Here is an 18,117-nt window from a genome sequence, read left to right as displayed (position 1 = left end):
TTTTGATACCAAATGTCTTGACTTGCAACTTCCGTGTCTGTTCGTGATACTGTTAAAAGATCTGTTCCTACATATTGAGCATGTCATTCCATTTTCAATCCAACAAGCCAGTGAATTATTTGGTTTGTAGTAATAAAGACTTCATTACAATGATGTTAAATACACTTCTGATAAAAATAGAAGTGTTCTTATTTTTGTTTAGATTACAGCTTTTGTTCCAGATATGTGTTCTAAAAGCATTTGGGGATGATTTAGCATTTAGTAAACATTTTTAATGCAGATTTGAGCTGAAGTTTAGGTATGGATCTTGAATTCATTATTCCATAAAATATCCACCAAAAGTAAGGGAGAAAAATTGATTTTGCCCTCTGGGTCATCTCCTGTCCTTTCTGGCTTCAGTGGTGCAGTAACTCTCACAGTTCCTATGGCTGGAAACCAGCAGGTTTTGTCCTAGCAGATGCTACAGTTTAAGTTTTACAGCAAATGTCATTGCCTGTCTTCTTTTCAGTTTTTATTTCTTATTATTTTTTTGCTGTCATTTAAAAAAATCCTAGAGATTGAAATTTCAGTATTCAGACTCAAAAAATATTATTGAGGGAATGAGGAATAGTGGCAGTTTTTAACCGACTTCGGTCATTTTAGTATAAAGAACAATATTTCATTCCACACTTTAAAACCATTAGAAAATTTAAACAAAGAGGGGAAAAATATAAAAAAGAAAAATGTGGATTTTTTTTTTTTTTTAGTTCAAATTTCAAATATAAAAGATCATCAGTGAAAAATTGGTATTTTTTCATGTGAGAGAAACTGATGTCTGAAAGCCAGGTGAAAATTTCCTCACCTGTGTTCAATAAAAAGGAATACTGAGTTTTAAATTGTGAAATTACCAATGGAGCTACACTGTTGCGTAAAATATTGCATAACTGTAGCACCATAGATAATATCGTGTATGTGTACAAATAGTGTTTGGGTTTAAAATTTATGAAATTGCATTAAATGGAATTGTGTAACACTAAATATTTCAGAGAGCTGTTATTTCACTTTTATTCTTTAATCCGTGTCTTCAGTCCGTATCAGGAAAAAGGAAGAGATTTTAAGCATGTATATTTTATGGCTTTGAGACTTAAGCAGCGGTGCGAGGAGTTGAAAAATTTAGGATTGTCTTTAAAACATTAACTCATCCACATTGCACACATGCGCCATTTTATAAAATACATGAAGATTTAAGGACATATTTTAAAGGCCTTGCAATTGATATATTCTAATATTCCTCATTTCTCTGATACTTGTGCGTTTGTGTTAATAACACTTCTTGCATAGGGCTTGGAGTTAAATATTTAATTCAACTGCAGTTCGTGGCTAGATCTGTAGCTTCAACATTTAGTGTGGCATGCTTAGTATGTCAGTATGGATAAGCAGTATGAGCACAACTTACTTGTTAGATTAAGTAGCATCTAGTGTTTTATTGCATATAATTTCACACCCTTTTTATCCAGTGACTCGCCTTTACCCTTAAAGTCTGACCAGTTTTTCTTATCAATATGCAGCAATCTGTTACTTATTTTTGAAATGCACTAATAAGAACGATTTTTCCCTTAAATTTATTAAAAGGGGACATTACTTCAGTATCTCATGATAGATACACTGCTTAATACCAGCAAAATGTTTCTGACCTATGCAGGCTAGGGCAGGTATGCTGTGGGAACTGTAGCATCACAGTCTGTTTCAGAATCAAAAGTAAATAACTCTAAGATAACGATAACATGATGTTTTTCCTTCCTCAATTTGTATTTCTTGTTTTCATTTCCAAACCAAACCGTAAAAGAGGCTCTGCCTATGTCCCTGAGGTGGACCGAGCTGTCTGTCAGCACTTACCTGTAGTTAACAAGTGAGATTAATTGCAGCATAAGCCAGTCTATCTACAGCCACGCTGCTGAATGGCAAAATGAAGTTCTACTGTCCAGTGCTTTTTGTTTAGAGTAGCACTCGAGTGTGTGTGCTCACGCTCACATACACACACACACACACACATACACACGAATTCTTCTCTCTTTATAATTATTTTGACAGTGCCATTAACAAGAGTTGCCCTAAGGGGCCCTGTAGGGTAAGTGACATGCATGAGGAGTGATTTTCATCCCACAAGTTATGCTGTGATTAAAGCCTGGCCTTGCAGCGTGGCTGCCTTTCTCTGAAGCAGCTCCTTGTGCTTCCTCGCCCGCCGCAGTGCCCGGGACTGCCCCGAGCTCCTCTTCCTCTGCCACGAGAGCTGCCACGGGGCCCCAGCCAGCCCTGGCTTGTGAGGAGTGTCAGCTCAGTCTCTTGTCTCAGCTTCTCACTTCTAGGACTCTTCTCACATATCAAAAATTTTTAATGAAGTGGTGACATGTGGACTGTCTTTTAAATCCATAAGAAAGGTTGATTTGACAGAGTGGTGCCATCCTGTGAAGGTATTGTCTAATTTTACTTCTACCTTACTGAGCTCATTCACTCTCCTCACATTTTTGTCTGTTTTTGAGGACATTTTAGTCAATTATTAAAAGGACAATTAAACATTCTCAACTCAAAGTGCTCAGTTGCCCCCACAAGAGAGAGATTTGGTCAAATTCTAGGCCAAAATTTGTGTTCAGCCCCACTGAGGGGGAGGGCAATGGAGTAATGCAATTTGCTGCAGGCTCTGGGTTGTAAATATCCTGATTATGTGTCGTCTTAGGCCGTGGATGTTTAAAAGGAGGTCAGGTTTTGGTATCTGACCCCAAATAAACAGTATGGATATATACATAAGGATCCAGATAATTAATGGGTTGTATTCCATCGTCTTATCTAGAAAATGTATTCAGCTTGTGGCCTTTGTGTACTTCTAGAATAAAAATCATAAGATAATTCTCCCACAGAACGGGGTAATGGGAGTCGAGTGGTAGCTACACCAGCCAAAATTTTCAGTAGAATAGGGTAAGAACAACTTCTAAATCAATGGTTGGCCTCTGAAACAAAAGCTTTTTGTCTGGACGTTTCAAATGTTCTTGCACCTCCTAAACTTGGTAGGAATAAATGGTTGGTGTGAATGAAAACCAGCCAGATTACCAAGGAGCCATTGTCAGATTAGGAACTGAGCTGTGAGTGTAACTTTGTGTTTAGTGGCACTGTAAAAAGCAAATTGTGGCCCACCTCCACCTTTCCCATCTGTCTCCTAATCGGTCTCTTAAGCAGGAGACAATAATTTTCCTAAATTATTTTACTAATAAGAAGTTTGTCATATGAATCATCTCAGGCCAGCATTTTTAATGTGTCTGAATGGAGGAGGTTGGAGCTATTTGGTCAGCTGTTTACTCTGTGACATCTGTTTACAAATTTTCTCTACTTAATTAAAAGCTAATAATACAGAAGATATCAGATATGCTTTCTCGATACAACAGGCTGCAGAGCTGGTTTGCTTTTTAGGAAAGTTATTTGTTGTTACTTATGTTTATTAAATAACTATTAACAACAGCTGTTACTTTGTAAAAAACATGTTTTTTGATATAAGACTGTGGAAGTAATATGTGCATTCAGTCCAATATAATCAGAAATCTTATTTTTCTTATTTTAATAATTTTGTGTAATTAATCATTTTAAATATTTCTAAGCTTTAGTATAGAAATAATAGAACTTGCATTAAGCAAGTGTAGTGGATTGGGCAGAAATGTACTTGACTGGAAATCCCTTTGTTTCGGGGGCTCAGACTGTGAAAGGCAGGCAGTGTTTCTGTGCTGTGGTGGTGAGGAACTTTCCAGACCTTAAACACGAGACAGAAGGAGCCACCACAATTCTGAGCTGAACACATGCAAGTTGTAGCATGGGCCAAGTCTTTGTGCAGAGTAACTCTCAGCTGGGCCTTGCTGTCAGACCTGTGCACATCAGTGTGCTGCAGTGCACTGTTCTTCCCTTTTCCCATTCCCACTGTGTCTTCCCAGCTCCCCTTACAGGCAACACAGGGCTTCCATATTCTGTCCATCCTCCAGGCATCTTGTTACCTCTTTGAAGTGAGCATGTCAGGAAGAAGAAAATGGCCCAGAGCCTTTCCTTGAAGATGCTGCAGGGGCCCTGCTAATGGTCTCCACAGGCAGATGGGATTCAGAGCCTTTCTAAACTGGGAGTACATTGAAACTTTCAAGGAACAATTAGAGGTACAAGGTGCTTAATCTAACAGATTTAATATCAACATGCATTTCATGCCTAATTGTTGGGCTATGGTTTTCAACAAGTACTTCCACCATCAAGAGCAGCCCAGCGCATTTTTTGATTGTATGTGAAACATGCTGGCATATATTTTAGTTCCAGTAAACTACAGAGGGCTCAACAATGTGTCGAAAACTGAAGTCTGTCTTCAGGAAGAACAGACACAAGGACTAAATATGCACTCTAGAGTGGATGGGGGGATACAAATACATATGGAATGGATAAAACCCCAGCTATTAGTCTGATATGGGTAAGCTGGATTGTGATACAGTGAAAGTATGGTGAACAAAATGTAAATTGAGAACTTGTTTTAAATCATGAAAAACTGACAGACTGGTTATTTATCAGCAGAATATATCCCAAGGGAAAGTGGCAAAAGTTGCCTGACAAACAAGGGACAAAGCAAAGCTTTGCTCATTGCATCGTGTGGAAAAGGATGGCACTGAGAGAGATGCTTATGATAAGGGTTTTTGATTTGTCTCTGCTTTCAGTGATTGTGCAAAGGATTCAAACACAAAAGTAATCAAGTGTAGCTCAGTGAGGAAAAAGGAATTTATTTAAACTCTGCAAACACAAGAAACCTGGTAGATTATAATAAAAACCAGGAAGAAAAAAATATGGACCAGAAGGGCAACTTCACACTCATTTATAGTTACTGCTCTCTGTGAAAGGTGCATGCTGATTTGGATTTTGCCTTTGAGTTAGCTGTGGCTGTACTTTCAATTTAAGAGATGGTAAAGGTATCTATCCCTTTACTTCCCTTGCAAATATTTTACAACAAGTAAGCAAGAAAATACTTCCAAATAACCAGACATATGTCCCATATTTATTTTTATTTCTTCCCCCACTGTAAATCATGCCTTTCTCCACAAATGTTGTTACTGTGGAGCCACTATGGGTCTATTCTGCAAATATGGGATTTGTCCCACTTCTTTCCTATAGGATTAGTGCCCACCAGAGCACATACCATGGTGGGTTACATATACTCAGTGGGATTACCACTGATGATGATGAGGTGGCCATAGGAGATACAGCTTGTTGCTAGAAACCCTCGAGAGAGGGCAATGAAAGCAGTATCTGCTATAGCTCATCTAATCAAAGTTTCTCTCATGTATTTGTTTCCTTTAACTCCTGATCCTTCTTCAAACTTGCATTTTAAACCAATAGAAATTTCTAAGGCCTGCCTGCAAAATGTATTCCTGTAACCTGGCATCTATGACACCATTTTGTTGGTAATCCTCAGAGCAGGGAAGCTCTCAAGCTCTTCATGTGATGGCAGTAGCTTGAAAATAAAAGGCGGCAGTTTTTAAAATGGGGAGAAACTTAGTGCAAAAAGGCAAGGGTTTTTCTTAAATGCCAGAAAGTGCCAGAAGTGAGGGTGCTATCCTGTGCATTTCTGTTGTTAAATAGCACCAGGGTAATGTGGGACTTGCTCTTCCATGTTACTGATGTCTGCACTTGCAGCCTTTGCTGCGTGCAAAGACCCAGAGCAGCTTTCCAGCATGAGCACAGATCTGCAGCTCGGTCCTGACAAGGTCTTCAATATTTCCTTGCTTCTTAATTTATTTCCCAAGCCAAAGTGCTGTCAAACCAGAACCCTCTTAACACTGAATGAGATTGGATACACTTACCGTGCCCTTCTTGTCTTGCTGCTTTTTTTTAAACCTGTTGTATGTTGCAAGTAAGCATAGGTCCCAGGAGACTTCCTCAAACTTGCTTTGTGAAATGAAGTCTGATTACATACCCAGAATCAGCATGAGTATGTCCCATTAGCCTGGGCTTTTCCTTAGCTCTGAGGGCTGTGAGTGGGTTGCAAAGAAACATTTAGTAACTTTTGAAGCATAATTGAAGCCACATCAATATCTGGCAAAAAAAAAGGATGTGAGCAGGCGTGACTTTCAGGCAGCACATGTTAAGATGCAGTGATTAGTAGTCAGATGCTTTTCAGTGACCAGTTTAATGGTTAATGTCTGTCTTGTAATGAGGGATCATTTTTATTTCAAGTTCAGCATTCAGATTCCCACAGTCATGCTGGTAAAACCACAGAACATTTTGATCTGTCTTTTCAACTCTATTTTTCAAATGAATTAAGAAAGTAGGTCTGATAATGGATTAGGAAGGATCCATTTGTGAAGGAGAGAGTGACTGGAAAGCAATACCAAGATCTTTGGTGAGGGCATAAGATTTAGTTTTTTAGACCATCTGCCTTCTGTTTTAGAAAATGAAATTAAATAAATCATTATTTGAATGAAAGGATTCCACTTTAAAAAATTTCCACTGTAATTTCCTTCTACATTTCCAATCCTTTAATTATAATTTTCAAGCTTTGCATCTATGCAATACAGAAAAGTTATTTCTTTGTTCTGCAGAATGAAATTGGTGTACATTCCACTTGTTGGGAAAATAAAGCTTATTAAAAGCCTTGATATAATTACAGTACCTTAGAAGAGGCTATTAAGGACAACAGGATTAACAGGCAAAAGACCAAGGGTATTGTTTTCATGAAGTATTGCTAAATTTCTTTTCAATAAAGTCTGATATGTGTTAATTTGGGAGTTAATCAAGGTGCATATTTTACAAATACCTTTTGAAGTTGAACAGTGCCAATTTAAAATTGTTATTCACTGATTATTTCAGAAGTTAGTTTTGCTTTGTTGTATATTCTGTGTCTATATATATGATTATAAAGGTTGCTAGAAAAGCTTTAGGAGACACAGACTGTGACAAGCACAAATGAAGTGAAATGCTAAAAACCTGAAAAATCAGTTGTTTCTTCTTAGAGATTCTTTCAAATAATTTTTTAAGTCAGCACAGATCCCCCATTCAAGGGTGTATCTTTGATATGCACCAGGATGGAAACTAAATTCTAGTTTCCAGAAGCAATAATGCGACTTGAGAGAGCTTCAGTTCAATATTTAGAATAGAGGGGGAACTCTACTCCCTTTGTAACAGCTGCTTTCATATATGTAAAACAAAATGCCCTCCTTTTACTTGTTCTGTTTTGGCATGTGCAGTCTTCTACACACACACAGAACAGCAAAATAAACACATGTACCATATAGAAGAAGGCTCTTACAGAAAGCTATGAAACGCAGAATTTGGTGTGGTGTATCTTTCTTGTGCAAGTACACAAATTAAATAGAAAAAGTAGTTTTCAAGGTCAGTGATTTGTGGAACATGTCCAAAAGAAAAGGAATGAAAAAAATTTTGAAAATCTCAATTAACTTATCATCGTGACAGCTTTTTTCATTGTGCAGATTTCTGTTACTTCTTGCAGAAAAAGGAAGTACTCTCTTGTAATTTTGTCTGAAGGGAATGTAAAAGATGCATTTATGGAATGCACTGCACCTTACTGAACCTAGCAGGGCTGCCTGTGGAAGGGCTTCAGTCCAGGCAAGTCACAGAATATTATGTATGCAGAGAGGCAGAAGACTCATTCTGCATTATTGTTTGATATCTTGTGGTAGAAATGAATCCACAGTCAGATACACCTTTTTTCCCCCAACCTTTCCATAAGAAATTTATGGCTTTTTACTGTTATATGAAAGTATTTTAGGATCTAAGTGAAAATATATCCTCCATTAAAATGAAGCAATACTGCATAGGGTATTGATGTGTATTTTATGACTTTATGGGGAGCAAGAGCTTTTCTCAAGAACACAGCATTTTGCAACAGCTCCTTTAAAAGATTAAAGGCAAAGTGATTCAGAGATTTCAAGAGCCCTGTTGCCACTTGTTCCAATTCTTCAAACAGAGGCAAACCTCAGCATCAAGTCACTGCAGTTTGGAGATGTGCATGTAAAGCAACTCCTGGATAAGCCAGATACTGAGATTTTAAAATCTCACTCCAAATCCATTACTGTGAAGTGCCAGGCATCTAAATGTCCTGAACATGCTTGTTTATAGTAACCTTTTGTATGCAGTGTCCTCTTCTGCCCTGAGTCAGCCAGAGGCTGCAAGTCTAAAGAAATGCCCATTGCAAATCTCAGTGAAAATAACTTTCTGCCATGTACTTTTGAGTTTAAATGTTTCTTGCATCCATCTTTCATAAGAAGTTTTTGGACAATCAGGCTTCCTTGTATGTATCCTGAAGTGCCAGTGCAGGAATGCAATGTTTCCTTTTTTCTTCGAATTTTATCTTACTTTCCTATAGGTATTTTGAGGAGTGGAAGTATCCATTTTGCATAAAACCTTAGGAGAGGGAACATTAATTTAAAAGCAGAAAAATACCAACATTTTACTATTACGTGATCTAACTCTTTTTTTCTTTATTATTCCAGTGAAGATATTCTGCACATCAATTTCTTTGCTTTCCCTCCCAAATAAATATTCTGTTTATTCAGGAGCTGTTCTCAGTGTCAGATCCAAGCAGTGCAGAATCCTGCAAAAGCTTTGCTCTGTAGCAAATCCCTCTGGAGCTTTAACTAGGACCTCCAAGTTGTCTGTTTGCCTTCTGCAGCAGATGGGCACATACAAAAGAAATCATATATTCCAGGAAGCAAGTTTGTATCACCCCATTGATTAGGGACATCTGAATACTAATTTGATTTGCATTATAGATGACCTTGGCGAGAGTAAAGTGATGTACAAATTGAACAGTGCAACTGGTGTTCTGTGTGCTCTCTTTTGCTTTCAAAATGTAATTGTTTAGACTTTGAAGAGTTGAAGTACTTTTTGGTGAACTTTGTCATTGAGGAGCATTAGTGAACTCCTTCATCTTTGACAGAATACAAATATTCCATGTGAATTCTGGGTGTGTAGGGCATGACATCTGTGCAGAGCTGATGCACTGCTCATTAGAACTTGCTATATTGCAGTATGGAGTGCCAGCAAAACTGCAAGTTTTGCTGCCCTTTCATCTGTACAGCTTTGTTTTCAAACCTTCGTGAGAAAGTTCTCATACATGAGGATCATAGCTTAGATGAATACATAATTTATAACAAGAATTGTTATGAAGGTACTTCAGCCTAAATAAATCCTAAATAAATAAATCGAAGTGTTGCTATGTATATTGTTAAATATTCTGCTTCTGTTTTACTGTAGTGTTTCTGCTGGTGACTTGTATAACTCAGGCCTTGTATAACTCAGGCTTTGCCTGGATTACTTACATTGCACATTGATAGGTCTGTGTTGCTATGTTAATTCTGTCTTCATGTGGATTTTATGGGGGTACTGTGGATGTATAATCTGCACACTCTGAACAGTGCTCATATATTACCTATCATGCTTTCCATTGATCTCCAGGCTATCCGGTGCACTCTCGTGAACTGTAGTTGTCAGTGTTTCAAACCTGGGAAAATAAATCAGCGACAATGTGACCAATGCCGGCATGGATGGGTAGCACATGGTAATATTTTTTTTTACAATCTATAGAAAACCATTTAGGATCCTCATAACTATTACATGCTTTTTGTGTCACTCCTTGCCCCCCACCCCAATATTAGTTGCGTTTCATTTTCTCTTTCTTGGGACTCAAGCTTATTTACATTTTGTGATTTTTATTTTCAGCCCTGAGCAAACTAAGGATTCCAAACCTCTACCCATCAAGCCAAGTAGAAATAGTTCAATCCAATGTTGTCTTTGATATCAGTAGCCTCATGTTGTACGGAACCCAAGCCATTCCTGTGCGCCTTAAAATTCTGCTCGATCGGCTTTTCAGTGTTCTGAAGCAGGAAGAGGTGATACAGATTCTCCATGCTCTGGATTGGACACTGCAGGATTATATACGTGGATATGTGCTGCAGGTATTTAGTGGGGCTTTTAAAATAGAAATATGACAGTTAAGTAGTTTTCTATCTTAATCTTCTCAGTGGTTCACAATGTGTTAACAGTGTGGCACATCTGAAAGGCAGCAATAGACATGTACGAGCTTAATGCCAGAAAAGAAAGGGTGGATTTCTGGTTATGGTCTCTTTTTTTAGTTAGACTTAATTGAAATCTTTCTACTTGCCCAAATCTAACAATAAAGGTAAGCAAAAATAAAAATCAAAAGTTACTGGTAGTGTATCAAAGTAAAGGCTTTAGAAGTTGTTCCAGTATTATTTAAACAGTGAGTTTGCTTTTATACAGCAGAATAATACATCAAGAAATAAACTTACCATTATTTAAAACACCAGGGACAATATTAATCTCTGGTAGTGCTATCGACCTTACTGGAGCAGCAGCCAGAGTGTATTTGGCCCTATGTGCTTACACTGATGTTAGTCCTTGCTGCTGTGGAAGTTACCTTTTATGTAATGTAACATTATGATCTTACATTATGACATGAATCAATATTTAATGGTCTTGATAATCTTGCTTTTTAGTGTTAGGATTAAAAATATGGAATCAATTACCTTGAACCTCTATCACATGAAAAATTTATAATGTTACGTTCTTCATCATCTTAAAAACTCTTACATGCACTGTGAAAAATCTCAGTAGGCCATCAAATACATGTTCTGTGATAAAATATTTATTGTAGTTATTGGGAAAAGTTAGGCATAGCTAGAGTTTGAAAGAACTCCAACACTAGTGTAATTACAGCTGTGCTCTGTGAAAACTGGCAATAGATCAATATAGGTTCATTTGTTCTCTGATCTTAGTTGCTTGGAAGATTATTAAACTTGCAATAAAAGAATACTTGACTTAAATGAGGAGCTAAATCTTGGTCTGATTGCTCCATCTCTCCTGTCTGTGCTTACAGGATACTATCTGTTGTTCAAATAACGTGTCTTAATTTTTGTGAAAAAAAAATAGTTTATTGGAAAGTACTACTGTCAGTTCAGGAAGAATATCACCAATGTGATAAAATTTGGAAGAAATTATCACAGAATTCCCAGTAATCTCATTAAATTGAATGTTTTTAATTTTTTGCTAGAGAATAAATTTTAGTCCCTGAAAAACATGAGAGATTTGAGGGGAAGTGTTTTTTGTTTGCCTTAACTAATGTCTAACTCATTTAAATATTTTTGGCTTTAGGATGCTTCAGGAAAGGTGCTGGATCACTGGAGCATAATGACCACCGAAGAAGAACTGGCTACTTTGCAGCAGTTCCTTCGCTTTGGAGAAACTAAGTCCATTGTAGAGTTAATGGCAATTCAAGAGAAAGAAGGGCAGTCGATCATAATACCACCACCAACTGCCAATTTGGATATTAGGGCATTCATTGAGAGCTGCAACCCACACAGTCCTAATTTTTCTGCTTCCTTGGACAAAATGAGCCCCACCAACATTCATCCCTTTGAGAATCTTGTAAATAACATGGCTTTCATGCTGCCGTTTCAGTTTTTCAGTCCAGTGCCTCCACCTTTGATAGGTTCACCACCAGAAAGACATTTGATTGAGCAAGGTCAAGAGCATAGCAACGAAACCAAACAAGATCTTCAGATACCATTTTCTGAAAGCAGTTTCTTAACTTCTAGTTCTGCACCATTTCAAGTTGAAAATGAGAGGAGCATAAATGGCCCAGATATCACTAAAACAGAAGATGATGCCCTTTTAAGTGATTCCAGTTCACATAATACAGCAGCCAAGCTTGAAATGACAGCACTATCTCCAGAAAACAAAATGAAATCTGTTGAAAAAAATGCTGGGCCAAGGAAAGGGCGTGTCTTCTGCACTGCATGCGAAAAAACATTTTATGATAAAGGTACTTTGAAAATACATTACAATGCTGTTCATCTGAAGATAAAGCACAAATGCACCATTGAGGGCTGCAATATGGTGTTCAGCTCTTTGCGTAGTCGAAATCGTCATAGTGCAAATCCTAACCCCAGACTCCATATGCCAATGAACAGAAATAACAGGGATAAGGATCTAAGAAATGGTTTGACCATTGCTGGACCTGGAGACAGTAAAAGGACAGAATTCACAATTTTAACTCCGGATAGCAGAACTATTTCCAGCTATGCCAGCTCCTGTACAGATTCAAAAGGCCAGGCTGGATTTTCCAGTATTGGACATAATGGTGTCCTCTTTCCAAACCTGAAGACAGTACAGCCTGTTCTTCCTTTTTACCGTAGTCCAGTCACACCAGCCGAGCTTGCCAATACTCCAGGTACTCTTCCTTCTCTGCCTCTCGTTTCTTCCTCCATACCAGAGCAGCTTGTTTCCAATGAATTGCCATTTGACATGCTCCCCAAGAAGAAGTCTCGTAAGTCCAGTATGCCCATTAAAATAGAGAAAGAAGCTGTTGAGACACCCAATGAAAGTAGCGATGTTGCCAGCTCTGAAGATGATTCACGCCTGCAGGGGGTAAGCGATGGAGAGCTTGAGACCTGTGAGCATAAGATAGAGAAGCGGGTGACCGACAGGGTGGAAAAGCACCCCCATTCAGGTAATTCATGGAAATCTCTCTCTGGGGTAGAGGGCCCAAAGTATTTTGAATCTGTCTTTGCACCAAATAACAAATACATCGAGGATATCTCTGAGAATGAATTGCAACACTGTGAGAAAGAGGTTAAACCAGAAGAAAATCAACCATTAAAAATAGTTTCCCATGAGATTATGTATGAAGATCCAAAACACCACCACAGTGATGTTATAAAACCAATGACTGAACCCCCCATGTATATTAAAGAGCAGTCAAAGCACAGGATTCCTAAAAATGACTGCCCTGAATTGCAACACCACTTGCTGACCGGGGGCTTTTTCAGCACTTTGTCAAACAGGGGTGCTGCCATTCCTTGTTTTGAAGACTCTAAAGATATGGATCATGTCAGTCAACATGCACTAGGGATTCAGAAGGAAGAAAGCCGCTTTCATTGTGACATCTGTAAGAAGACTTTTAAAAACCCTTACAGTGTAAAAATGCATTTCAAAAATGTACATCTCAAAGAAATGCATATTTGCACAGTTGAGGGCTGTAATGCTGCTTTCCCTTCTCGTAGAAGTCGAGACAGGTAAGAAAATTATACACAAAATTGTATTTATTTTACCATCACAATGGAGCCTAATTTGAAATTAAAATGAGTGTTTGAGGAATGGAGCCTACAAATATTTTCTGTGTATCCTCGTATAACAGGTATGATAACTTATCAGAACGTTCTTGAAATGAAAATCCATTGAAAGAAACATTTCCTTTCCACAAGACTACAAGGTATTAAATAAAGCCATGAAAATTTCATAACTGATAAAGACTGCAGTAGTTGAAAGCATACTTTAGTACATAAAGGGAAAACCATAAGGGTATGAATTCAGCAATTTTCCAGTAGATGCATGTGTGGACTTACATGTTTAATATGTACTTTCAGATATATTTTAATGTATACAGTGTTTTTAAAGAAAAAGCAATGAGATCAATTTAGAAAATCTTCACTTGCCCTTTCTTTACTCAAGGATTTGGAACAGACTGGTGAGAAAAAGCCCATAAGAAAAGCAAGATTAGTCTTTGTCAGCCCAAAATAAACCTTATGCGGTGGTAGTCAAACTAACATAATCTGGTGTTTATCCACATCAGTAGTGCTTTTCTGTGAGATTAAATACTAATTTCTAAACTAAAGCATGAGCTTGATTCAGTTTAATGCTCATTTCAGTACTGTATTGCTGTAATTATTTTATTTCAGCCTATTATGCACATAAACTGAGCCACAAGTGCCAAAGCTTTGTTGTTGACCATCAGTAATGTATCTGAAGCACTCAGTGATAGGTAATCAACCTATCAAAGTGTTACAAGTTTTCCAAGTGTGCAGCGGTGTTAGAGCAGCTTTGGGCTGCAGGAAGCATGCCTGGATAGTAGTTGAGAGTGACACGAGGTTTAGGTTGTCTGTAATCTGCTAGGAGTGCTGGAGCCAGCTGATGCAATCCAGAGAGAGGATGAGCCGGTCTCTGAGGACTGGCCTCTGCATCTGAGATGCACAGATTCATCTGCTGCTGGCAGGGCTTCATACCCTGCTGCCTGCATCTTTCCAGATGTGAATTCCTCCCCACTGGAGTTGCGATATGGGCCACAGGAAAGAAGGCCAGCAGTAAGATTTGCATTCACATGCCACAGATTCCTTCCTACACCAATATGTTGAGATAAGTTTTCACATAGGTGCTTTTGGAAAATGGGTTAAAAAAAAAAAAAGACAAGCAAGTTCAGAAGTCATTTCACAAGCTTTGTAGAAAACAATAGTTATTTGGAACAACTTTGCAGAAGTTTCTAGACTTTAACATAGAGGAGTGTGACTACAAGTGCTAAATATTTCTGTGCCTTTTTGAACAATTCATGGTTCTGTTTAAACCATGATGGCAAGAAGAAAGACAGATGTTTTACTAGTATTACAATAATACCTTCAGTGTTCTAGACAGAGCCTGTAAGTTCCCAGTGAGCTGATTAATAATATTCAGTGAGGAACAGTGATTCTGTATGTTCTGGTGGTTTCAAACTGAACCCAGAGGTGCCCATTTGAAAACTGCAAGTTGCATCTACTTCAATTTTCCTTTTTCAAGGAAACTCCTGTCAAGAAAATTCTCTGTTATGATAAGTACAGCTGCATCCTGGACATGGTTAGAGTACATGGGATCATCAACATTTTTTGTCAATCCTTTTCTGCTTTGTCCATTGGGAAACAATCTTGTTTCTTACCCACCTCAGTCCATTGTCTGATCTCAGTTCAGTTTACCGATTTTTAGTCTGCCTCCACTTCTTTTAGGCTTAGCACTGGATCTAGCAGAGCGGACAGCTTACCCCCAAAGAAAGTGAGAATCTGAAACATTGATTGCTGTAGAGTTATTGCATGGACTCTGATATATGCCAGTGCAAGCAAGTTCAGAAACCCAGTCACATGTGTAAATTGTCCATGTGCACTCTGTATGGTAGTTGGTCAAATCTGAAGTTTACAATTTATGCATGCTACTAAATATTGATTTTTCATTTTTTGTTTATAATCATTATGAAACAACTGCTAAGTGAGGTGAAACACTTTCTTGCTAAGCTTGTCTTTGTTCTTCTAGACATAGTTCAAACCTAAATCTTCATCATAAACTTCTGACTAAAGATACACTGGAATTCAACAACCATTTCAATGCAACATACCTCTTGAAAGACATGGCTAAGGAGTTTTGCCAAGATGTCTCTTTAAAACAACACGTTGGACGTACTTCTGTAATCTTCAAAGGAGTGAACAGAACAGGCAGCTACATTTTTCCAATGAGCAAAATTGCAGAACCCTGTTCTGAGAGTTATGGATACGATCCATTAAATGATGGAGCTGTTCTGGATCTAAGCACTACTTCCAGCGTTAAATCTGAGAGCAGTGCTCATTCTTCTTGGGATTCTGACGGAGGAAGTGAGATATGCACCATGCCCTTGGATGATAGTGACGAAAGCTGTGAAGGACCCAGCCTAATGCCCAATGATGAACTCTACCAAGACTGTTCTCTAATTGAGAAAGCTAATCAAAACTTTATAAACTTGCCTTCCAGTTTGCCAATAACTTGTCATATATGTCAGAAAACATACAGTAATAAAGGAACTTTCAGGGCTCATTACAAAACTGTGCATCTCCGCCAGCTCCATAAATGCAAAATCCCAGGTTGCAACACAATGTTTTCATCTGTTCGCAGTCGGAACAGGCACAGTCAAAACCCCAATCTGCACAAAAGTCTGGCTGGGTCACCAACTAGCTTACAGTAAGATCAGACTGATCTTAATTTATTTCTGCTAAGAATTAATCATTTCAATTAAGGAATGTGTTAACATTGTTTTATTTAAGCTCATTTGACTTCTAGCTCACTCAACAATCACAGTCAAATTCTTTTCTCCTGTGTGTGCTCTCCAGCAGTTTCAGTTAGCAAAGCTTGGTGCTGTAGTTTTTGTGCAATTGTTTGATGTTGAACAGCTAAAACTTCTGTAAGGAAAAGACATCTTAGAAATGGGGGTAGTAGGGAGAAATTAAAGTGTTTCTGATACCTGTGAATTATTACTTGCCACAATAGGAGCTTCAAATGAGAACCATCATTGCTTGTGTTTACATGTTAAATGGATTGTTGTGTTGTGTAAGAAATGAGTAATGATTGGGATGAGTTTCCTCTGGTTGGGTTGAGAATTTTGAGGCTACCATTTCATTCCTGAGACCTTAGTCTGAAGCGGACTTGCAGTGTTAGTGGAACAGAATATATGTACCTAAGTATATCCCAAAATCCAAAGGAGAAGGTGAGAAGGTACAAATTTGGGAAAACTGCATAAAGTCCAAATCTTCTGAAAATCTTGCAGTCCTTACTCTTTAAGTTTGCATTTCACTTCAGTAAATATTACAGTATTTTGGATTTCTTAGAATTTAATACCATTTGCTTTGCAGGAAAAGGGGCTACTTAACTTGTTGGCAGAATAGCCTGAATAAATCTGAGACGTTCTGATAAATTGTAGTGGTAGAAAGAATGAATAGGTTAAGCTAAAATTTCTAAGCTGTTGCAAATGCATCCATAAAATAAGGGGGAAAGTAAGCCCTTTAATTTAAAATGCACTTTTTGAGATCTACTTTCAGAAAGAGAAAAGTTTTATTAAAAATAGGAGGAAAAAAAAAATAAAATCCCCAACCAAATATCCAAACTTCTTAGGAGTCTGAGGGTGCAATTCTAAGCCTCTGAGAGAAAGTGATAAAATGGATGCAGTAGATAGATACATCTTTTATGATGCAGTAGTTATTTTCTCTTACCAGAGGGGGATAATGTGTTGATCTTTGTAACAATAGAGGAATTCTTATTCTCATTCACACCTCTTTTCTTTTAATAAGAACTTTGTTCAATATCTGTTAAAATGTTTCATATCTTTGAGGTTGCCCCTGTAATTAACAGTATTCTGCATCACATTCTATGCACTTAAGAAGACTGGCCTTGCATTGTATTTAAAAACACTTTAATATTTAATTTGTAGTCACATCATACAAATGCTGTGTGTGTACTTATGGTGTGTCCTTTTTCAATCATTTGCAAAGAGGAAAAGAAATAAGAAAGCAAGTCTTATACAGTACTTTTTTTTACTTTATTCCACCAGTGGAAATCTGTGGATCAATTCTAGTATGCAAGCATGAGATTGACAGCACAATCTGTACATATTATACCAAAGTGCTTACAGTATTTGTGGTTTCTAGAACTAGCCTAGTTTTCCAGTATAACTGGATCTTAGTCTTTATTCATTTTTGTGACTGAATAAAAATAGACTGAAATTCAGGATTTCATATGTATGTAGAAAGAATAGTACAATGCTATTGCCATATGTCTTGATGTTTAACTTATTCTAAAAAATACTATGGTATTGTAACCATTTCATATTGTATAAAAGAAACAAATGTGGACTGATTATTTCACCAATTCTTTTGAAAACTGGTTTGTGTGTGAGTATGGGTTATGCAAGGAAAAAAACATGACACAGTTGTAAATGTTTGTGCTCACTAGAAATGGTTTCCATGCGTTGTGTAAAGTAATCTTCTATTTTTTTAATTTACTGTAGGTTTATGTGATATTTAAAATAATCCATTTGTGCTTGAAGCCGTCAGGAAAGAAAATATTAGCCTGCGGAAAGTTGTGCCATTGCTTTGAGGTTTTGTGTTCTGGGGGGAATCGGTGTTTTGGTTTTTTTGGGGCGAGTAGAGTGGTGTTTGTTTTGTTGAGGTTTTTCATTGTTGTTTTCTTCGGATTTTTAGTAGAAACTCATATCAGTGGGGGTCATAGTTTGAAAGCTAAGGGCACAATCACAGGAGACACAATTGCTCCCAGCCTTTTGATAGTATAAATCAATTATTTGTTATCCAGCAATTTCAAGCTCTTTTTTTTTATACATATATAGCTACATATATATATATAAACCTCTTTGTTTAATCATTAACTGGTTTTTTGAAACAAAATGTGATGTAAACAAATGTAATGCCCATTTATTTCGTTTTCACTGTGTCAAAAAAAAAGAAACACATTTGTATACCCTAATAATTTTGTATG

The 18,117-nt window shown here is 37.5% G+C and overlaps 1 protein-coding gene across 1 annotated transcript; it reads left to right on the top strand.

The window, feature by feature from the left end:
• The first annotated feature begins 9,441 nt into the window (after positions 1 to 9,441).
• BNC1 (basonuclin zinc finger protein 1) lies at positions 9,442 to 15,817 on the top strand. Its single transcript, XM_066559053.1, has 4 exons — positions 9,442 to 9,565; positions 9,727 to 9,962; positions 11,179 to 13,100; positions 15,136 to 15,817. The coding sequence occupies exons 1-4, from the start codon at positions 9,442 to 9,444 to the stop codon at positions 15,815 to 15,817; spliced, it is 2,964 nt and encodes a 987-aa protein (XP_066415150.1).
• Positions 15,818 to 18,117: the final 2,300 nt, after the last annotated feature.

The sequence above is a fragment of the Molothrus aeneus genome, chromosome 13 (assembly GCF_037042795.1).
Source record: "Molothrus aeneus isolate 106 chromosome 13, BPBGC_Maene_1.0, whole genome shotgun sequence".
In the NCBI taxonomy this organism is placed as follows: domain Eukaryota; kingdom Metazoa; phylum Chordata; class Aves; order Passeriformes; family Icteridae; genus Molothrus; species Molothrus aeneus.
The sequence above is the reverse complement of the archived record's forward strand: the minus strand, read 5'-3'. Positions and strand labels throughout refer to the sequence as shown.

Bases quoted from the DNA above. Each gene is read 5' to 3' on its own strand.
- BNC1 (XM_066559053.1), top strand. From the start codon at position 9,442: ATGCTTTCCATTGATCTCCAGGCTATCCGGTGCACTCTCGTGAACTGT. The intron at 9,566-9,726 runs GTAATATTTTTT...TTTTATTTTCAG, and splicing joins GCATGGATGGGTAGCACATG to CCCTGAGCAAACTAAGGATT. The intron at 9,963-11,178 runs GTATTTAGTGGG...TTTTGGCTTTAG, and splicing joins TACGTGGATATGTGCTGCAG to GATGCTTCAGGAAAGGTGCT.